General features: G+C 45.2%; 3 protein-coding genes across 5 annotated transcripts; 2 read left to right on the forward strand and 1 right to left on the reverse strand.

Moving 5' to 3' along the window:
- The first annotated feature begins 320 nt into the window (after positions 1–320).
- Positions 321–8,606, forward strand: rgs9a (regulator of G protein signaling 9a). 2 transcript variants are annotated; one of them, XM_030789914.1, is made up of 17 exons: positions 321–386; positions 1,929–2,025; positions 2,786–2,836; positions 3,202–3,308; positions 3,400–3,451; positions 3,813–3,871; positions 3,994–4,070; positions 4,277–4,358; positions 4,529–4,595; positions 5,922–5,953; positions 6,057–6,118; positions 6,311–6,424; positions 6,541–6,656; positions 6,750–6,837; positions 7,624–7,762; positions 8,258–8,340; positions 8,450–8,606. In XM_030789914.1, exons 1-17 carry the CDS (start codon positions 321–323, stop codon positions 8,604–8,606), a joined length of 1,449 nt encoding a protein of 482 aa, XP_030645774.1. The 2 variants fall into 2 exon arrangements, with proteins under 2 accessions (XP_030645774.1, XP_030645776.1); XM_030789916.1 differs by having other exon boundaries at positions 4,529–4,591; positions 5,924–5,953.
- Positions 8,607–9,881: 1,275 nt separating this feature from the next.
- Positions 9,882–20,248, reverse strand: cog1 (component of oligomeric golgi complex 1). 2 transcript variants are annotated; one of them, XM_030789913.1, is made up of 14 exons: positions 19,928–20,248; positions 19,272–19,516; positions 17,473–17,654; positions 16,554–16,727; positions 15,933–16,089; positions 15,418–15,628; positions 13,482–14,264; positions 12,923–13,069; positions 12,134–12,295; positions 11,851–11,975; positions 11,384–11,492; positions 11,095–11,204; positions 10,572–10,653; positions 9,882–10,019 (listed from the first exon to the last, which is right to left on the reverse strand). In XM_030789913.1, the coding sequence occupies exons 1-14, from the start codon at positions 20,234–20,236 to the stop codon at positions 9,882–9,884; spliced, it is 2,934 nt and encodes a 977-aa protein (XP_030645773.1). In that variant the 5' UTR covers positions 20,237–20,248. The 2 variants fall into 2 exon arrangements, with proteins under 2 accessions (XP_030645773.1, XP_030645772.1); XM_030789912.1 differs by having other exon boundaries at positions 19,272–19,514; positions 19,899–20,248.
- A 386-nt stretch (positions 20,249–20,634) lies between these two features.
- Positions 20,635–21,946, forward strand: smim22 (small integral membrane protein 22). The gene is made up of 4 exons (XM_030790958.1): positions 20,635–20,660; positions 20,995–21,144; positions 21,565–21,632; positions 21,760–21,946. Exons 2-4 carry the CDS (start codon positions 21,015–21,017, stop codon positions 21,805–21,807), a joined length of 246 nt encoding a protein of 81 aa, XP_030646818.1. The 5' UTR covers positions 20,635–20,660; positions 20,995–21,014; the 3' UTR covers positions 21,808–21,946.
- The last annotated feature ends 277 nt before the right edge of the window (positions 21,947–22,223 follow it).

Here is a 22,223-nt window from a genome sequence, read left to right on the forward strand (position 1 = left end):
TCTATTGCACAGACGGGTTCAAAACACATACACCAGTCGAGCGCTCTCTGTGGCCGCCTGCTGAACTGTATGTCCTCTATTGAACTAAGCACGCGGCGATGCGCCAACAGGTTGTAGGTAGGCTGTGTTGTGATTGGTAGACAAATTTGTCATCTAACTTTCCTAAAGCCCTTGATCCTGCCGGTTTATGTGTGTGTGTGGGATAGACTGCGTCGTCCTCCTAGCACCTGCGTCTTCCTCCCGCCCAGATATTGTGATTTTCCCAGAGGATACGCCAGTTAAGGAAAACTTTACAACCAAAGTTCATATTCAGCGCAAAGATGACAATAAGGACACTCCGAGACCATGGTCAGCATTACCGACCACGAATGGCCTGTTTAAATAAGGTGGGTTTCGATTTACGTTTGTTAAAATAAACCTGGATTAACTATATTGGTCTGTTGACGGGATACCGCATTTTTGTAGTAGATCTTACTGACTCATCACAATCTTCCACCGTTCTATGTCCGGAATCATTTTAAGAAATCAGTCCTTCAGAAATATGACATGATAGTAAAACGGTTTTAGTATCACACTCATAATAAAAAAAAAAGAAAGAGAAAAGAAAAGGCGTGGGATTGACGAGTTGACAAGCCCATAACAAACAAATTAAATGAAAAAAATAGTTTCCCAATTAAACAAACAAACAAAAAAAAGTCAAGTCACTTCAGTGGATCTCTCTTGTATTGATGGGCATCTTATGTTAAGGTTTGATTTCGCTGCCTTTTTTTTTACTTTATTTTTTTTATCTGATGTTGTTGTTGTAGTTCTTATGTGTGTGTGTGTTTTTTTTTTTTAATTTATGTACTTTTCTGGGTATGCTCAGTCTTTTTATGGTGAGGAGCTTGGAGACTTTCAAAGGATCCAAGCTTACGTCTCAATCTAACTTCAAATCCAATTAGTCTGGCTTCAGGCCACTTCTGACAGCTTGTTCTTAGCCTTCTGAATCTCACACTTACAGCTTTCAGGGGTCAACACCTTAGAGACACTCAAAATGAATGTGCCCATAGGAATTCATGTCAGCTGTCCTGTTACTTTGCTCCTGCGTTCTCTAGACATATCTTGATGCCCGCTGATTTTTTGTTTTGTTTTGTTTTTATGAGGGAGGATGTGACACAAGTTCTGAAATCCTCTGAATGAGTAATGCTTAAGTTATGTGTGGATTTTCTGAGTTGTAAGCGTATGTGAGGTTACAGATGACTGAGAGAAGACACAGATGTGTCAGGGCCTTTGATGGAGAAGATTACACCAGAACACCATGACGTTCTGAGACACTGAAGATGACTGAACACTGATGAGAATAGTAATATGGCCACAGTAAGGACATCACCACTGAAGAATGTTTACCTCTGCCACAGCTGCAGTGTGTGGAGATGATTTCCCTCAGGATATGATAAAGTTTCAGATGTACACGTAGTATTTCTACCTTTCTCATGCAATGACAAAATATGAAGTACTAGTGTGTCAGTGTCCCAGTCATTACTGGTGGGTTCCACAGTCAAAATGGACCCACTCTGTCAGTTTGTTTGGAGGGAAATATATTAAAGTATGACTGTGCTGCCCCAATTCAATTTCACTGAATTGTTTGACCCCGAAAATGAGCAGTACATTTCTAACGGCAGTACATACAAAATTATTTTCAAGAACTTCTGATGTACGCTTTTATTTTATCACCACTACGGTGGTATGTCTTTACACATTCAGTGCTAAACTGGTCCACCTTTGGCAAGAGCATGATCTGAAAGCGATCGTGGTGGTTTAGTTCCAGAAATGTATACGTGAGCTGGGTACATGGAAAGCCTTGCTGTTGGATGTGAAGTGGCCATAGATTTTATCTGGTGGATATTTATGTCATGCTGACGCGCGTGCTCTGCTCCTACCCGCTGAAGGCCGAGGCTCTGGTGGTTGAGATGCAGGACCAAAAAAATGGAGTGAAGGCGTCGGAGCAGAAACTGAACGTCACCACGATCCCCCATGTTATGTCTGGTGAGGTCATAGCACACACATTAGTGAGTAGCTCATTTAAAAGCTACATGACTGGTTAGTCCTCGATCCAGAAACATCCAACCATGATTCACAGAGATAAAACAACAGCCTGCTTTTGAGTTATGACTGATTGTCACGCCACACAGTCCTGTATCTTATTGATGTGCGTGTGGAATGAAGTCGGTCTGTGAGATGCTCTCTAGTCAGACACACCACATTTGTCTGAGTGATATGAAGATGAAAATCCTCAGAAAAAATGTTCTCAGCTCTGGGACTAAACCCAGAGACAGGCCAGCAGCTGAAGGTAATCTGTGAACATTAGCTATATAAGGCTGTCTTATTGGATGAGACCTGCGCGCTGCCTTGTGTTCCAAAGTTACTCTTTAATCCCTATGGCTGTTCTAAAGCAGACCAGAGCTGGCCTTCCTTTGCCTAAACTGTAAACGTAGTGTAGGTCTCTACGGGGACTTTTTGGCATCAGAGATATACTGTGTACATTTTGAAAATAGTGAAATGCACAGCCAATAGAAAAACATACATTTGTGAAATAAAAAAAAATTGATTGAGTGAAAATATAAAAATGTTTTATTCTTCTCAGAAAACTAATGCAGATATAAGTGAACTTCATTATCAAGAATCACATGTCTTTCCAAATGTCCAGTTTGAAGTATGTTACTGTTTGCAAGCTGCATGGCTTTCTTAGGATAGGTTCATTATCATTCACAGTGGTGGTTCTGATTGACCACTGATTGTTTCTCAGGTCAAGACATCCTGGCCTGGATTGCCAATCATATGAAAGTGGATACCCAAGGTAAGAGTTATTATAAGCTTAATTAAAACTCATCTTGAAATCACTGATGTACTTATTAGACAAGTCACTGATTGATGGTAAAATTGACCTTTTTTTCCCCTAGAATTTCATTAACATTAATAACTGCACACAGACTAACCCTAACTGTCACTAATTTCATTAACATTAATAACTGCACACAGACTAACCCTAACTGTCACTAATTTCATTAACATTAATAACTGCACACAGACTAACCCTAACTGTCACTAATTTCATTAACATTAATAACTGCACACAGACTAACCCTAACTGTCACTAATTTCATTAACATTAATAACTGCACACAGACTAACCCTAACTGTCATCTAATTTCTATTTGTTAGAGGCACAGGTTATTGGCACCATGTTAGTGGCATATGGTTACATATATCCACTACAAGACCACAAAAAACTCGTCCTCAAACCAGACGGCAGTCTCTACCGCTTTCAGGTGACTCTGACGTTTGTCAAAACATCGATGAGAATTCTGTGGAATGCAAGGGTGTTTGCGACTGACACAGTATCTGTTTTGGCATTTTCAGACCCCTTACTTCTGGCCGAAGCAGAAGTGGAAACCTGAGGACACAGACTATGGTAGGTAGAGGTAGACAGATTTCAACATCCTAGTTTTCACTAATTAGAAATCCCCAAATCCATCACATGCAGATTCTAGCGTGGTCGACCGTCCACACGCCTGCTGCTTGACTCTGTAGATCTACACTCCTGTTCAGTGACAGTTAATACTGAAAGAGAGAGAGAGAGAGAGAGAGAGAGAGAGAATGTGCCTCTTACAGTTGCACTGACAGCCCAAGGCCGATCTGAGAATATCAGAGTGCATGTAGCTGTTTAACCATCGTCAGGGTTCAGGTTCTTGTTTCCAGATGTGACCCGTAACGTCCTTCCTCTGTCATTTGCATGAATACATATGATTCTTTTTCTTTTTTTCTCTACTAAGCAATCTATTTGGCAAAGAGAAACATCCGGAAGAAAGGAGCGTTGGATGTTTATGAGCAGGTAATCAGTGACTGTGTTTTAACTCACCATTTTGTTGTTATTTGTATAGTTAAATAATTTTGAAATATTTTCAAAAAGCGGCTTAGGTTAATAAAACTATTTAATTTTTTTTTTTTTATCAGGAGGAGTACAACAAACTTCATAAATGGATGAATCACAAATGGGATTTTATTGTCATGCAAGCCAAAGAGCAATACAAGTGAGAGTGTGGTTAATGCCTGAACCCATACAACTACATCATATCAGCCATAGGAACTGCACCCGCAGTCCAAAACTGCTCTCTGATATAGAAATGACACTCATTATTTTAAGTTATGATTTGATATGCAGTGGCTACAACAGCTCGTATAATAAATCTGTAATAAGACAAGGAGGTTTCCATTCACACTCTCATTTTCCGTGCAGGGCAGGGAAGGAGAGGAAGAAGGCAGATCGTGTGGTCCTGGACTGTCAGGAGAGAGCCTATTGGATAGTGAACAGACCTCCAGTGAGTTCACAACAGATTTCCCATAAGCACTTCCCCTTCAAGCTGCATTATGAAATATGAAAACGAACAGAATAACAGGAGTGTCATATGTCATAGTAACAGGGTTTTTTTTTTTTGTTTTGTAATGGATGGATGGACTAAAGAATTCATTCTCCCATTTCTCTCACCAGCCACGGACTCACAGCGCCTTGGATTATGGCATAGATCGTCTAATTGACCCAAATGCTGATGAGGTAACAGGTAAGAGGACACAGGGGGACCAGTACCCTTCATGTCTGTTATTTCAAACAGTGCGAAGAACCTTAAGACAAGAGAGTGGAGACTCAATACAGTCTCATCAGTGTTACAAAAGGAATTCTGCTAGGCCCAGTTTTTGTGTGTGAAAGTTCCCGTTTGACCTCGACCAAAGCAGAGGTTCTCCCAGCCTGCTAGGTGTAAATGTTTTCTCTGTGATTTGAGCTGGAGCACACAGGTGGTCAGCCCAGCCACAGACCCCCTGCTTAAGGCCATTAGCTCAGCTTAGCGCTGTGTCCAGCTCACTCCCAGGAAGGTGGTGGATGGTCTCTCCCAATCTTCTTACTCGACATAAGAGGATTTCTGACCTCCTGATCTTTTCCCAGAGTTCCCTTGCCGCTTCTTTCCCTTTCTCCCTCTCATCCCCTCCTGAAGCAGCAGCAGCAGCAGGACGGCTTAGCCGCGGCCTCAGCCGCGTGTAGCCTTCTGCTTTAGCGATGTTGACAGCATGCTAGTTCTGTTTGAGTGACAACAGCCAACAGGTGTAGTGATGTCAGTTAAAATCAAACACCTGTCAGTGAATCCACACTAGGATAATAACGATGCATATGGAAAGAGTTGGTGTTTAAAAACGTGTACATTTTTCACACGCAGACGTGTATAAGGAGAACAGTGTAGAATGACAGAGGACAGACTCTGTGTGGTCGTAGTTTGTGCTGTTGGATGATGAAAATGAGTGCTCTGACCTGCGCTCTCATTTGAATAGATTAAAACTGAGCTCCCTGTCAGCTTCTCCTTTAACTCAAGGATAGTAGATTTTCATAAAAAATAAGTTCATGGCATAACTTTTCTCAATTGAGAAAAGAATGAAAAGAATGAATACAACCTTCACTGAAGGCTTAAAAAGCAGTAAATGTTCTCTGGCAGGTTTAATATATAATCTGTCTGAGGCTCAAGCTTGTTGTCAGAAATGAGATGTTTCACAACTCAGGTCCACATCGACTGATTTGTCGTAATTTTTTTCTCTCTACACAGATTTTAATTCTATAAATCATGAATATGGAGTTTCAAGAGGACTCTTCTTTATCAGATGAAGCTAACAAGCGCACGGCATTGCTTCACAGCTAAAATCCTTGATTTTCTTAACGCCCCATGTTGTAGTGTGTCCAGAACCTGTTGGAGCTTGAATTAGCTTTTTGTGTGTTTGGGTTTTTTTTTTGTCCACTAGCCCATGTCATATCATAGCTGTAGATATGTCACAACTGAATGTCATAGCAAACAAAGTATAGCCCATCAACTGAAATGTTTAACAATGTTTTTTCCCTTTTCAGAAAAAAACTCTTGACTACTACAGAAGAATTGTAAGTTCTGTTTACTTAGGGGCATTTTCTTTCTTACTGTATGCTAATTTTGTTTTGTTTTGTTAATTTCGTATCTTAAGTCTGTTTCTGCTTTCCTTCTTAGATCATCTTCACACAGCAAGCCATCATGAGGTCAAGGGTCAAATCGTCTGTGTCCCTCGGAGCGTAAGTCCAGTCACAGTCACGGCAGATTCTTTCATGTGAAACACATGAAAACCGCCGTTTGTTACCGGACACGTCAGCATCTTAGCGCCGACAGCTTCTCTAAAGCTTTCTGTCGATTACCACTGTCCTCGTAGCTATGTTTTGTTCTGTGTAACTCACGTTCTGTTTTTATTTCGTTTTGTTTTCTTATAGCATCGTCAAGTACGTGACCACATTTAAGAACCATGACCCCTTCCTGGCTCCGTGTCTCCCTAGCAACCCTTGGCAGACAGACGATGATACATACTGGGAACTAAACATGAGAAAGTAAAATAAACATTCTCTGAGATTTTTTGTCAGTGTGTTACTAAATGCAAATGTATGTCCCTTCTAATGGTATGGACCGGATTAATGTACGTGTGTGTGTGTGTGTGTTTCTTCAGTGTGGAAGTCCCTACAAAAATGCGAGTGGAGCGCTGGTCTTTCAGCTTCTTTGAGTTGTTAAGCGATCCACGCGGCCGTGCTGACTTTAAGGTTTTCCTGAAGAAGGAGTTCAGTGGTGGGTAGATAATACTGAATGGACTCAGGTTGGCTGCTCATAGCTTTAGAAAGTGAGAACTCAGTGGACTGAACCCAAACTATGTTTCTGCAGGTGAAAACTTGGCCTTCTGGGAAGCGGCTGAGGAAATGAAATGGGGAACGGCGGCTTCTATGTCAGAGAAAGCTGAGAACATATTCAAGTGAGTTTCACTCCGGTTTTTGTGTGAATCAAGAACTCTAACCCACAGTCACAATCTGGAACGCTTGACCAAATATTCCCAAAAGAACCGAAAAAGTTGAAATTCCTTTTTTTTTCTGGGCAAAAGTTCACAAGGTCATTGATCATTGCATTTCCCTCTCTGAACAAATAGTTGAATTATTCTCAGTAGACATCACTTAGATTGAAGTCGCCTCAGGAAATACAGCATTCAGCTGCATCAGGTAAGACCCATATGTCCTTTTAACATGTGGGAACATTACACTCTAATACTGTAGTAATAAGGTAACAGATATTTTGGGAATCATTTGGTTTTACTTTAGAAGTGCTGAAATATTTCCATTATAAAAGTAACCTCAAATAAGTGTGAATTTAAGATTGTAACTGTTTGTACATTGGCCTTATGTCACACTGCTGAGGTTCTGTGTGTTTGCGTGTGGTTGCACTGCTGAGGTTCTGTGTGTTTGCGTGTGGTTTCAATGCTGAGGTTCCGTGTGTTTGTGTGTGGTTGCACTGCTGAGGTTCTGTGTGTTTGTGTGTGGTTTCAATGCTGAGGTTCTGTGTGTTTGCGTGTGGTTTCAGTGCTGAGGTTCCATGTGTTTGTGTGTAGTTTCAATGCTGAGGTTCCATGTGTTTGTGTGTGTTTGCGTGTGGTTACACTGCTGAGGTTCCGTGTGTTTGTGTGTGGTTTCAGTGCTGAGGTTCTGTGTGTTTGTGTGTGGTTTCAGTGCTGAGGTTCTGTGTGTTTGTGTGTGGTTTCTTGTGTCAGAACCTTCCTGGCTCCTGGAGCTCCACGATGGATCAATATCGATGGTCGCACCATGGGGCTGACAGTGAAGGGACTGGAACATCCCCATCGCTACGTACTGGACGCTGCCCAGACTCACATCTTCATGCTCATGAAAAAGGTGAAGTGATCAGCACCATCACTCATCTCCTCAGAGCTTATTCTGACGTTACAGTTGGAAGGAGCATTTAGTGAGCAGAGCTTGCACCTCCTGAACTGAGCAGGACTCTCATAACCCCACATACGCGTTAGCAGAGCTATCTGTCAGTTAAGAGGTCATTCTTTTCGTAGTATGGCAGACATACATACGCGTTAGCAGAGCTATCTGTCAGTTAAGAGGTCATTCTTTTCGTAGTATGGCAGACATACATACGCGTTAGCAGAGCTATCTGTCAGTTAAGAGGTCATTCTTTTCGTAGTATGGCAGACATACATCCCTAATGTTGATAAGAAGCCCCATTGTTACTCCAGCTGTGTTTGGGACAAACATTTAGTAGTGGTTTAGGGCACAGAGGCTCAATGTCAATAAATACTAATAATGGAAATAAGTACTGACTGACCTTCTTCTTCCTCTTTTTTGGATATAAACCACTAACCATCACAAACGGATTTACAGGACACCTTTTACCGCTACCTGAAGTCACCAGTTTACAAGGATATCCAGAAAAAAGCGATTTCACCTGCCCCCCATAACTTTTCGTACGTGTTTGCCATCCAAGCTTTAGATGGATTACTTTTTTTTTATTTAACTCGTGTTGTTGGCCTTTGAAAGAGATCTGGTATCTTGTCTTTCTTCTCTCCACTGCAGTGATGCCCAACTGGAGCAAAATGCCAAGAACCGCAAGCCAGGCATCGATCCCATCATTATCTGGCAGCAGGAGGAGGAAGAGAAGGCCAAGGCGGCAGCTGCTGCAGGACCTATCGACATTAAGAAGCTTATGCAAAACAAACTGGACCGCAAATAGAGGCCGGGGTAGCACAGGACAGGACAGGGCGATGACAGTGATGAAAGTGACCTGGCAGGAAGCTTTCCTCCTCTGCTCTGCCCACCCCTAAAGCACTGCTCTAGCTTCTAGCAAAGCCTGTTTTGACACGTTTGACAAGGGGTGTCCAGGCAGAGACCAGTTCCAGCACTTGACTAAGAGAAACATTGGCTCAAATCTCAGTCTCCATCGACCACTCACCCAGACTCGGCTCTCACATAGTCCAGGTTTAACCTTTACGAACTTGGCTCGAAAAACATCTCATGGCTTAGATGAGATTAGAGGAATTTTGGCATGCCTCTGAAAACAGAGACCTGTGATAGAACACAAAAGAATATTCTATTGATATTTATACTGATTTGCCCAGTGCAGAGTAGATTTAAAAAAAACCCTCATATACACACTACTTAACGCTGTGTGGTAGGCAATGTGCAGCTATTTGAACCACCACAATAAAGGACGGCTCGTATGTAAACCATGAACACTGGCTTCCCATCCCTCCTCTGCTTCTTAAGTAGGTGATTTATCACAGTATGAAAAATACACTCTGTCTGTCCTACACCCCGAGTTCACACCCTTCCTCAGCCTACGGCTTCCCAGTATGTGAGCGTTCACTCACTGATAACTTTGTTTGTGAGTGTGTGCGTGCGTGCGTGCATCCGCGTGTGTGTTTATCGCCAAACTAGTACAGTTTAGTGTTTCAGAATGGCATGTTTGACATAGACACAAATGATATCCATTCAGTCACGCAATACATCTAACAAAAAACCCCAAACAAACAAAGTCTGTTCCTCGTTCTTTCTCTCAGCGTCTCTCCTGTCATCCTCAGGATTTCAGCAACTTCCTTTTCTCAAGTGCAACACTGACGCAGTCACTACCTCCACAGCTCTATAATTAGAACATAGAGTATAGAATCTCTGTGATCACACACACGCGCACTGTGAGCAGTGAGCAGAGGCACTGTGAGCGCCTTGATCAAGGACATATTGAGGGAAGGGACTGAACTGGTGACCTTTCAGTTACCAGCCCGATTCTCTAACCATTAGGCCAGCTCAGGGAAAGCATGGAGTGTTCTCCTGGGCTTTTACAGTCCTCTTCCAAATTCAGTGAAATAATTACAGACAAAACACAGCACACACTCCATTAAATATTTCAAAATGTGTTTTTATATATATATAATATAATATGTATACATATATATGTATATATTATTTGATACAGCCTATGTGTCTGTTAAAAACCAATCCTAAGAAAAGTTCATTTGGCCATGCCTGAGAGCCACCCTAGTTTAAAGAGAGACGGGGCAGCGGGTTCCTCCTCCTGATTGGCTAACTGCCTAAACAGGTTTCCTGGGCGGAACGCATCCTCTGGGCTGGGAGCAGATGAGGGAGCCATCTGAGAGTAAAAGAAAAAAAAAAAATAGGTCACCATGACGATATGAATTAAAACAACGATGTTCACCTATAGTTCTGATTAGACATTAAAGAATTTTTCACTGGATCAGTTAAAAAAGTCAGAGCCACATTTTCATACTTCAAGCCCAGTGGGCATCAGAAATAAAACCTCTCAGACGCAAAGGTAGGCCTTTCAAGCACACTGCAGAACACACTGCAAAACACACTGCAAAACACACTGCACAGCACACACTGCACAGCACACACTGCAGCACAGCACACAGTACTCACTGCACTGGCTCTTTACGACTCAGTGACACTGAAAGAGCAGAGTGTAGCATTACATATTTACCGTGATGATGAACGGTTTGGAAAACAGAGATTTAAAAGGAATCCCGACTCCAGGAATCTCAACCATCCTTAACACCTGAATATGTTTGGGAGCCTTTATGGACCAGACGGAAAATCCACACACACTCACACACTCTCTCTCTCTCTCACACACACACACACACACTCACACACAAACACACTCTGTCTCTGTCCCACTCACCATGGGGCGGGTGCCGTCTGCAGGCCGCGTGGCTGACTTGGCTTTACGGGAACTGTTCATACTCAGAGGCAAGAGGCCGAATCTGTTCAAGACAAACAGAGAAAAGACCAGTTTCAAACAGAGAAAAGACCAGTTTCAAACAGAGAAAAGACCAGTTCAAACAGAGAAAAGACCAGTTTCATTCTGTCCATTTCATCTCGGCACATCCTGAGTCTGCACTTTCCTCTGCACTGTTCGCGCCGGCCGCCCTCAGACGTGCACTCAGCGCTCTCAGGCTGCCTAAGGAAAGGTCTCGTATGTGAGACCAGCATCAGCCTGCGGAACGTCACTCTTCACTCCGGCTGTGCCGGGAGAGACACTCTCTTCACTCCGGCTGTGCCGGGAGAGACACTCTCTTCACTCCGGCTGTGCCGGGAGAGACACTCTCTTCACCCTGGCTGTGCCGGGAGAGACACTCTCTTCACCCTGGCTGTGCCGGGAGAGACACTCTCTTCACCCCGGCTGTGCCCCCAGAGACACTGACCTGATCTGGCTGCTGGCCAACGGCAGGATGTTGTATGGTTCCTGGGAAGTGCCGGTGTTGCTCCTGGAGGTAAACTGCTTCTCTGTGCCGGTCAGCAGGCCCAAAAGCACCTTACAAAGAACCACAGGCAATCAGACTCCGCTCACCATGCGCTGATTTAACACAGTCTGACACGGTGCTCATGGAAAAAGAGTATGGAACGAAAAAAACGGTAGACCGCTCTACGTGGCTTTGATCTGAATGGCCGATGATGAGGGGTTTTTCTATATTTTAAGGTAGGGTCGCTTACAGAGGTTCTCTGAGACAGGCGGTTCAGATTGTTGTTGAGAGGAGGGGTGAAGACGTCCAGGTCAAATGGGTCGATGTAACTCTCCAAAGCATCACACACCTGCTGAATCCTGGAACATGCCAGAAAAGAGCGGCAAGAGACAAATTCGTTAGTGAGACAAAAACAGTACCACACCAGAGCCCCCAGATTTAACACCCAGTACCACACCAGAACCCCCAGATTTAACACCCAGTACCACACCAGAACCCCCAGATTTAACACCCAGTACCACACCAGAACCCCCAGATTTAACACCCAGTACCACACCAGAACCCCCAGATTTAACAACCAGTACCACACCAGAACCCCCAGATTTAACAACCAGTACCAACAAGTGGGAGGTTTGACAGAGATACTACGCTAACAATAAAGGAGTTAAAAAAAAAAAAAAAAAATTATTAAAAGGGTGTGCGGCAGCAATCAGGTACCTTGGGTCCTGTTGGGACCGGGAAGTCTTTCCCTCCTCCAGACGGGCCCCCAGAGTAGAACTGAGGTACCGAAGGTCAAACAGCAGCTGCAGAGCTCGATTCTGAGTCACGGGGAAAGACCCCTCCTAAGATAACGAAAAGAGACAGAGAGATGGAGATGAAGGAGCATGTTAGCGTGTGTGCTCCTGTGTAAGCGGGTAAGCGCGAGGAGATATAAGAAAGAGAGGGAGGGAGGAAGAGAAGGAGGGAGGGAGGGAGGGAGAGAGAGATAAAGCCTCCTCACCGTGCTCTGTGCATCATGCGCGAGTGTCTCGTACTCTCTGGCGACCTGCTCCAGACAGCTCCTCAGCAGTTTCAGGAGAGTGACTCTGGGCAAAGCGTGGCCCCCAACGCGATTCACTTGAAGGCACAGATGGAAGAGCAAAGACTGAACGTACCATGAGGGCTGCCAAGAGGACGAGTGCAGAGAAGAATCACATTAGACTGTCTCACAGCCACAGGAAAATGAATCACATTAGACTGTCTCACAGCCACAGGAAAATGAATCACATTAGACTGTCTCACAGCTAAAGGAAAATGAATCACGTTAGACTGTCTCACAGCCAAAGGAAAATGATTCACATTAGACTGTCTCACAGCCAAAGGAAAATGATTCACATTAGACTGTCTCACAGCTAAAGGAAAATGAATCACATTAGACTGTCTCACAGCCAAAGGAAAATGATTCCAAACAATTTGATTTCACGCTCTTGATTCTAATCCTCGATTTCACGCTCTTGATTCTAATCGCCAATTTCACATTCTTGATTCTAATCGACATTATTCATCTAAGCATTTTAAATGGAGACTGGAGGGGTTTTCCCAAACATTAAGACAAATCCTGTGTCTGTCTCTAACATTCAGACCAACTGTGTGTGTGTGTGTGTCTCTAATTTATCCCTTTCACTAGACACACAGACAGCTGCTCACTGAGGAGCACTGAGTAACACAGTAATATCCAAACACCAGAGTGTCATCCCACCACGTAACACATCGCTGCTCTGAACGAAAACAGAGGCTTGTGCTTGGTCACCTGCGCTGGAAGACGTATTTTGGACATGATGCTGCTGCCCGACTCCGCCTCCTCCTGAATCTCCAGCTCCTCCCAGTTAGTGGTGGAGCTGAGAATGGAACCGGCCGAGTCAGCGTGGAGAGTAGCCGCAAATCCTTCCACGAGGGCCTGAGAGGACAACACACCAGACACACACTCAGCAACGCGCCTGATGCCGCCGGACATTCCCTCAGAGTCTATGGACTGACGACAATGCTTTTCTGCAGTTATGTTCATAGGGCAAGTTTCGCCAAGTTACTCTACAAATGCTGTGTAACCAGCTCTCTACAGGTTGTAGTGAGTAGATCTGTTCTACGAGGAGCAGCCCTGCCCTCCTGGGGATCTAGAGTTTAGTTCCAGCCTTTAGTTCTGATAGACCTGCTACGGTCCAGGCACTGGACAAGTCTTTAATAAGCTGGGGCAGGTGAGTTCAGGGCTGGAATCAAAGGATTGCAGATGGTAATTCTCCATGAGGAGAACTCTAAACTCTAAAGTGGTAAATGAGATTATTTGACCGAGTGCTCTGTTGTAATGGTCTGACCTTGGACAGTGCAGAGCTCCATATCTGATAGGCCTCCATGCTGCAGGACAGGAGCTCCTCCACAAGACCCGACCATTTGGCCTGGGCGGGGCTCATTTCGGCCGCCTTGGCCACGCCCCCTTTGCCCAGCTTCTTCCCCTGCCGTGGCGTCCCCCTGCTCACGGACTCCACGCTCCCCTGCTTACCCAGAATGCAATGCCTCAGGTTCGGGCACAGCTCACCCACAGACTGACACAGTCTGGCCATGAAGAGCACGGAGCCAAGTCGGCTGGACAGGTTGGGGTCGCTCTGGATGCCGGCCAGTTCGGAGCGCACGCAGGCCAAGATGTCCCGCACGCAGGTCAGACAGTGCTCTCTCAGCGTGTCCTCCACCGCCCCGGCGTCGGTGAAGCGGTTGAAAGAGGAGGACCCCCTGGCCAGAGGAGGGTTTTCTGAGGGCTCCTTGCCTGGTTCGTCAGAAGGCAGGTAATGCAGCAGGTCCTCCAGCTGGGCTTTGAGCTTGGAGTCGAGCGCGGTGCAGAAGGTCTGGACGCAGGGCGTGAGCGCCTGGGTCTTCATGGACAGGCCGCTCTTCTGCTGCGTGTTACGGTGGGCCACGCCCACCCAGGCCGTGTCGTTCAGCAGGTCCCCCTGTGACTCGGACCAGAGGAACGCCGCCACATCGTTCTCAAACTGTACCCCCCTGTTCAGCGTTCCCGACGTCGGCTCCAGATCCCGCAGGGCGGAGGAGAGGAGCTGTCTGCAGCTACTGGAGATCCCCTCAGTCCCCTCCTTAGTGATCGCCTGGATCAGACCCAGAGAGAGAGAGAGAGAGAGAGAGAGAGAGAGAGAGAGAGAGAGAGAGAGAGAGAGAGAGAAAGAGAGATAGAGAGGAGGATTGAGAAGAGACACTTTACATGCCATGCATAAACTATAATAACCTGTCTGAGACCCTTTTCATGTCTGTCCTCAGTCTCTTCTCAGCTCTACACAACAGATTTGACATTTTTGTTGAAGTGAATGATATACATAAACAAGGATCAATGATGTTCATCTTGTCTCAACCACATCCTGGCCATACTGATCCTGACTTTCTATCAGTCAGTAAACTGATTACCACTTTATCTAATGTCACCTCTATATCTAATGCCACCTCAATATCTAATGTCACCTCAATATCTAATGACACCTGTATATCTAATGACACCTCAATATCTAATGACACCTGTATATCTAATGTCACCTCTATATCTAATGCCACCTGTATATCTAATGTCACCTCTATATCTAATGACTCAAATGTACTGTATATTGCTGTTGAAACTGAGAGACATTACATCATTCAACCTCACTCAATACCACTCAACAACATCCACAGTCTGTTTATGGGTGAGGTTGATCTGATCTGTTAAGCGCTGTAATTAAAAATAAAACAACAGCAGTGCTATGTAAATACAGCATTACATCTGGTGTGAAAGGCCACATACACTGGGAAAAGCTAATACAGAAGGCTTGAAACCAAACCTTTCATATCTCTGTCACCTTCTCATATCCAGAACTGGCTTCTTACGTTACCAGTCTGTTACTGGTTTTTTGCGGTCGCCTGGTTGAGTTCACTCAGTTTACCAGCATTATTGATATAAAACTCTGCTTTCTCCAGCTGGTTCTGTTCACTCCCTTAACCAATTACAGCTGATTTTCATGCTTTCCACACATGTAAACACTGTAAAGAACCTCACAGACAGAACCTAAGAGAAACTCTTCAGATCTAAAGGATTACATACAAATACCAAATTTATATATTTCATACACAAATAGCCACAGTATGAATGGACCTCATTAGAATTCATACGCCACACACATAAAAAGAGAGAGAAGAAGATTTCCACGTGGGCATTAGTGGAGCTCTGGCCAGTGCGGCAGATGGCAGACGCGCTGGTTTGTTGGGTGTCAGTACCTGAAGCCGCTGTAGGAAGAGCTGCTGCAGGAGGTCATCCCACAGGGAGAGCGGTCGCTCCAGCAGACGCTGACACACCATCACCCAGTGCTGGCTAATGGACTCGCTGGTCAGTAGCTCCCACACGGCGTCTCTGATAGCAGCCAGACCCTTCAGGGTCTTCACATACACCAGCAAACTGCTCACGCTGCTGCGAATATCCTCTTTACAGCTAAAGCACAACACACAACACACAACACTTCCCTCAGTGCTGAACAAAAAAAAAAAAAAAACACCACGACACACACGACTTTACTTCAGTCAGCTAATGTATGAAATCCAAAACACAAACGATAAAATTACAGAAAAAAAGACAACATTATCTTCTCTGGTCACGTTTGTGTATTGAAGCCTTACAGTTTAAACCCTGATTGAGGGGCAGACGGGGGGAAGACGGAGAGGTGTACTGAGTTGTGTTCTGAGTGGCGGCGTTTGCTCAGACTGCAGGAGGGTACGAGGAGAGCTGCGGTACTCACGTATGGATCCACTGCTGTAGTGTGTCTCTGAGCTGCTCCGTCTGGATGGGCTGGGCCAGGGTACGCAGGGCGGGCTGAAAGTTGACCACCGACGGAGGGAGATGTTTCAACCAACTCCCCGTGCTCATCTCCTCATTAAGAACCTTCTTGCCTTTCCCTGGGAGCACACAAACCTCAAATCAAATCACACGAAACATCCTCTCCAGTGTCTGAGTAAACAGCCCTCACAGGACTCCCTGTCATCTGACCTACTGCTCCACTTCTCCCTGTGGCTTTACTCACGATGGCGTCTGATCTTCTACCCTAAGGCTGATGGTCCCATTTCAACTCGGGGGAAATCTATCATTCTATACTCATTTAAAATGGCTGTCAAGTCTGTCCTCATCTGTCTTATTTTAGTGTGTGATACTGTTCTCTCTCTCACTGTGTTTTTTTCTGCGACACACATTGAATTTCAAGAAATCAGTTTTATGACATATCAGTCATTAATAATCAACAGAAATGTAAACACAGCACAGAAACCACACAAGCCTGACATTTCTCCCTCCAACCCATAAATGAGAACTGAAAACTGACAACCTGACTGATTTCACTGGCACAAACTGAGGTCACATATCTCACCAGCAGACGAGGAGGTGGAGGTCACGTTCTCCAGGGTGGTGAAGAGAAGACCACAGCCCAGACCTGGGTCAGCCACTTTGCCCTGCGGAGGCACGTAGAACAGGGCATAGGCCTGGTACAGAGTGGTGACCAGGAGCTCAACCAGAGAACACACCTGGGCCTTGATGCCCGCACCTGAGGGGACAAAACCAGTTTATTACAAAATTTGAACACATCAGCCGTATCCCGAAACACTGAAACACAAAACAAAGCTTCACAGGAAGTCTGTTAGAGTCACTGAAAACAGACTGTAGGCAATGAGGTGAAAATGTAACCATACGTTCATGTGTCCTGATCAGATGACATGATGAGGGGCATTTTTAAAAGCGGGCCTGTGGTTTGACTGGGAGACAGGTTGTGGTTTGACTGGGAGACAGGCTGTGGTTTGACTGGGAGACAGGCTGTGGTTTGACTGGGAGACAGCCTTTGGTTTGACTGGGAGACAGCCTGTGGTTTGACTGGGAGACAGGCTGTGGTTTGACTGGGGACAGGCTGGGGTTTGACTGGGAGACAGGCTGTGGTTTGACTGGGAGACAGGTTGGGGTTTGACTGGGGACAGGCTGGGGTTTGACTGGGAGACAGGCTGTAGTTTGACTGGGGAAAGCCTGTGGTTTGACTGGGAGACAGGCTGTGGTTTGACTGGGAGACAGGCTGTGGTTTGACTGGGAGACAGGCTGTGGTTTGACTGGGAGACAGGTTGTGGTTTGACTGGGGACAGGCTGCAGTTTCACTAGGGACAGGGTGTGGTTTGACTGGGGACAGGCTGCAGTTTGACTGGGGACAGGCTGGGGTTTGACTGGGAGACAGGCTGTGGTTTGACTGGGAGACAGGCTGTGGTTTGACTGGGGACAGGGTGTGCTGTGGGAGGTGCTAGACTCACCATGCTGAGGCTGGTTGAGGAGGTGCTGAATGGAGGCTTTTCTGGCCAGCAGGAAGTCGGCCAGAGCCTGGCGGGGAGAGCTGTCCTCCAGCAGCATGGTGGAGACCAGAGCTTCAGCTATTGCCTGATCCGATACGGCCCTGCCCCGAAGGACCGACTTACTGTCCAGCAAGATAGTGGACCTGTCAGACAATGAGAGCAAACATACACATACGTCATTATGTGTTTTTCCACACTGCAATAAAATCACGTTCACGTCACTGATCAGGTCAAGGTTTGAAAGGAATGCAGAAACAAGAAGGTAACTCTGCAGGCAACACACAGGTATCTGACAAAATAAATAAAAAGCCAGAACAGGAGTGTCTTGATGGTGGGTTTTCTGCCGGAGCAGGTTCAGTGTGGATGGAGGCGCGGTCATCCTGAAAGAGACCATTCCCACTGTGACAGAGATGTCAGCCTGTAAACCTCATTACATAGTCATCTGGTTTTCTCTGGTGTTGACTTTGTCCTGTAATAAGGCGTGAAAGGCTCTGAGAGAGAGAGAGCAGTGGTCAGAATGCAGTGGTGGATGACAGGAACGTCTCTGGTTCTCATATCCGTGACATCACGTTGGCTGAGGAAGGCACACACCTGTTCCCCAGGTAAAACCCATCCCTTGCGTTCAGGGTGACTGGAGAAGTCATCCGGGCTTTGGCCCCGCAGGGCTGTCTTTGGGCACTGCTGATCTAAACAACCTGGATCTGATGATTTAATGTATTGGAGTCTGACCAGAGTAACACTCTCTGTGAAGTTCTGGAAAGACAGTTCCGTGATGAAATGACCTTCTCATACCCTACACTGCTATCTGGTTTTAACTAGTTCAGAGTGACAAGTCTGTTTTGCCTTGCATTTTGAACCAGTGCACAGACATCAAGGCCAAAAAGAACATGTTTTAAGCCACAGCTCACCCTAGCTGATGATAAGTATCCCAAAGAGGTCCATGTCAGTCACCATGGCCACTGCTCCTAACAGAACATCAACGAGGTTTTTTTTTTCTCGTCATCAAAGCTACTGACAAACGTTCCCCCACAATTAGCTCTCTTTCAAATTCACAGAGATCTCCTCTGGCCGTGCTGGCCAAAGTCACAGAGAACTCCTCTGGCCGCGCTGGCCAAAGTCACAGAGATCTCCTCTGGCCGCGCTGGCCAAAGTCACAGAGATCTCCTCTGGCCGCACTGGCCAAAGTCACAGAGATCTCCTCTGGCTGCACTGGCCAAAGTCACAGAGATCTCCTCTGGCTGCGCTGGCCAAAGTCACAGAGATCTCCTCTGGCCGCGCTGGCCAAAGTCACAGAGATCTCCTCTGGCCGCGCTGGCCAAAGTCACAGAGAACTCCTCTGGCCGCGCTGGCCAAGTCACAGAGATCTCCTCTGGCCGCGCTGGCCAAAGTCACAGAGATCTCCTCTGGCCGCACTGGCCAAAGTCACAGAGATCTCCTCTGGCTGCGCTGGCCAAAGTCACAGAGATCTCCTCTGGCCGCGCTGGCCAAAGTCACAGAGATCTCCTCTGGCCGCGCTGGCCAAAGTCACAGAGATCTCCTCTGGCTGCGCTGGCCAAATCACACAGAAATATCATGTAAATAAAAAATATCAAATAAATATCATGAGCGTTACTGCTTAATAAACTTCACTTGCGTTTAAACAGCTGCAGTATAATTTCAGTATAATTTGAGTCCTTCTTTTAACAAAGGTATTACTGCGTTTCCAGTTTACACGAGTTTATGTGCCAAGTGCACGTATTTCAGACGGCCGCACTCTGTACCTGAAGTTCCCGGCAGCGGCCACCTGCCGCACCAGGATGGGGAAGCGGGCGAGGACCGGGCTGTACTGGGGACCAGCTCCGTCCAGGTGCAGCTGGCTGTGCAGGTGGCAGCAGAGCAGGTAGAGCTGCGTGGCCTGCAGGTACTGGGAGGACTCCACTGCGCTCCAGATCTGTTCAGGTATCTCCAAAAGCAGCTTGATCTGAGAGGACATGGTGTAGAATTTCTCCTGGGAATGTTTCTGACTCTGGAGAACACAACACAAATACGACATGACAGGTGCATCAGTGACTGTCATGGCCTTTAGAGGGAACCCTAGTCACATTCCTGGAGGACAGATACAGATATTGAGACTATAAGCATGAATTATTTTCCCACAATCCAGTAGTAGTCATACCAGTTACGTGCACCAGCATGACAAGTAAAACTGCTCTTTGGATTGCCAATTTTGTTACCTTACAAAGAAGTTAATGTAATAAATAATTGCTGGATATGTAATTACATGCATACATTAATTTCAGCAAGGGTAATTGTGCATCTCTTTTCCATCTTTAAAAACGCATGCAATTAACTTCGGTGGCACTGTGCTGCTACGTTGGAGAGATATAACCAACATTTAATGAATCCACAAATCCTGTTTGCGGGGAGGGCATATTACCTCATCTTTGGTGTTTGTTTGTAGCGTGTTTTTCCCCTGTTTTAACTTGTGACAGTACCGATACATGTCTTGTATAGACTGCACCACACTTTCGGAACACTGTCTCATATCACCAATTGTGTCAGCAGCATCAATCAAGTCCCGGTAGCGCTCCCCCACCATCTGCCGAAGTTCCTCCTTCTTCTGTTCTATTTCTCCGCGTACTTTTCGCTCGATTGTCCGTATTTCCTCTGTGTTATAGCGCTCGAACAAGAGCGTCGGGTCTTTAATTTCGGAGACCCGAAGAGCCTGGGCTGGTACCACAGCCATATCACCATCAGAACCCTGCAAACTGGAGAACTACAACCCGGAAATACGACGCTCGTCTCCCTTCCACGTAAACAAGGATTCAGGATTTCTCTAGCTAGCAGAGAAATCAGACAGCGCCATCTGTCGCGAGGGGTGGTCTTGCGTGCCAATTTGCAATCAAGTACGCCAACAAAGTAAAAATTAGAACAAAATATTACACATCTCTTCAATCTCAGCAACTGGAAATTACAGGTAGAAAAAATCCTGTATTTTTAGAAGTCATTTCATTTGACAACTTACAGTTCCTGCCAGTGTTTTATGCCAACATGAAATTAATATGTACCTAACAGACCGTACTATGATCTTATGTAAATGAACAGAACAGGTGCGGCAACAAATACGAGTGACCCGGAAACTCCACCAGGCAGAACAGTTGATGTCGCAGGTAAGTGTTTCTAACATATTTAATAGAGAGAGAGCTGAAAAAATATGAGTGTAAGACACAAGAACAGCACATCAGCCAACAAAACAGCAGATATTCTTGAGCTTTACTTATGAAATGAATCTTAGTTTAAACTTTTCCACTTTTAAGTCAAGGTGATCTAGGTTTAACATCAGCAACATCCAAAACTTCCTTGTTCCTCGAACTTGTGAGCGTTGTTTGACTCTGACGCTCTTTCTACCGTTACTATTGGAAACTTTGCAGATAGATTTGTGGCTTTTCAGAGTAAGGCTTTTCATAAATGCTCGTTTCATCTGTAGTTGTTTATTTTTTTAAGTTCGATCTGCAGCCACAGCCATGAGCCAAGGGAATATAAAGGATGAGTTCCAGGACCAGCTTAAGGACGTTTTGTCCAGGCTGCAGTCCAAAGACTGGTTTCAGTCAGACTGGGACATCGCCTCCTTCGCAGTTTTCTTCATATTCATTGGTAAGATACGGGCTCACTAATGTTCTCACCTGACATGAAAAGCTATACACTGTAAACAAAGCTTTGACATTCGTGACGCACCGAAAATGAGCGCAAACATTGCCATGAAACAGATGTGAAATATTCTGTTACGTTAAAACTACGTTATTATTCTTTTACTATTCTATAATACTGTTACGGACGAGACATTGATGTCATGCAGGTGAAGACCTGGGGCGGTATTCCCGACAGTTAGTTAAAGTTAGTTAACTCAGAGCAAGTACTAAACCTCATAACACAAGAGCCCTATGACTTCATTCTCCAATTAAAACAAAGGCATAGGGCTCTTCTATTAGCAGGTTTACTACTTACTCTGAGTTAACTAAACCTGCTTTCTGGAACATTCCCCTGATCTGGACTCTGTTGTGTATCCGTTGTTAGGTATGGTCCTATTGCTTGTCCTTCTGGTTCTTATTCGCTGCCTTTGCTGTTGCTGCTGTGATGAGAAGGTAAGATGACGGCTATGAAATACAGATTCCATTTAGTTAGCGCGGGATGAAAGAATGCAGAGAGCTCTTTATAGGCCCCTGTTAAATTAACCAGGTTGGTGCAATGACCTTTGTTTCAATCCAACAGCCTCGCAGACGCAAGGTTGGCATTGACAACATGGCACTAGAACCATGAAGACCCAAGAGACCAAGAAACTGTTTCTATGAGAAATAGAGACAACACATTTCAGAATAACTATACTGTACATGTAAAACTTTCTTTATAATGATGATACCACAGAGCAAATTTGAACATGTTTATGTTTTCTGTCCCACAAACAAACAAACAAACAAACAAAAAACAAAAACCATTGAGGTGAATTGGAACAGAGAAACTGTAGCCTGAGGTTTAGTTGCCAGTCAAGTTTCAGGTTTTAGTTTGATGCAATGAGGAGCTTTGTACAACAGAGAAAGGTTATGACTTAACACCAGAAACTCTCTTTAAATTACATTTATCAAGACAGATTTCTACACTGTAAATATATTCAGTCAATATTCAAGATAGCTTTTATATACCCGGAGGTGCATTTGACTTTAGTTAGTTTTCAAATC

Source organism: Chanos chanos, chromosome 13 (assembly GCF_902362185.1).
Source record: "Chanos chanos chromosome 13, fChaCha1.1, whole genome shotgun sequence".
NCBI classification, from domain to species: domain Eukaryota; kingdom Metazoa; phylum Chordata; class Actinopteri; order Gonorynchiformes; family Chanidae; genus Chanos; species Chanos chanos.

Coding starts and splice junctions, on each gene's coding strand:
- cog1 (XM_030789912.1), bottom strand. CDS start 20,236: ATGGCTGTGGTACCAGCCCAGGCTCTTCGGGTCTCCGAAATTAAAGAC. Junction 16,728..17,472: donor CCTCAACCAGCCTCAGCATG/GTGAGTCTAGCA, acceptor TTGTCCCCTCAG/GTGCGGGCATCAAGGCCCAG. Junction 11,493..11,850: donor CGGTCCCAACAGGACCCAAG/GTACCTGATTGC, acceptor GGCATGTTCCAG/GATTCAGCAGGTGTGTGATG.
- smim22 (XM_030790958.1), top strand. CDS start 21,015: ATGAGCCAAGGGAATATAAAGGATGAGTTCCAGGACCAGCTTAAGGAC. Junction 21,145..21,564: donor AGTTTTCTTCATATTCATTG/GTAAGATACGGG, acceptor ATCCGTTGTTAG/GTATGGTCCTATTGCTTGTC. Junction 21,633..21,759: donor GTTGCTGCTGTGATGAGAAG/GTAAGATGACGG, acceptor TCAATCCAACAG/CCTCGCAGACGCAAGGTTGG.
- rgs9a (XM_030789914.1), top strand. CDS start 321: ATGACAATAAGGACACTCCGAGACCATGGTCAGCATTACCGACCACGA. Junction 2,026..2,785: donor GATCCCCCATGTTATGTCTG/GTGAGGTCATAG, acceptor ATTGTTTCTCAG/GTCAAGACATCCTGGCCTGG. Junction 2,837..3,201: donor TATGAAAGTGGATACCCAAG/GTAAGAGTTATT, acceptor TCTATTTGTTAG/AGGCACAGGTTATTGGCACC.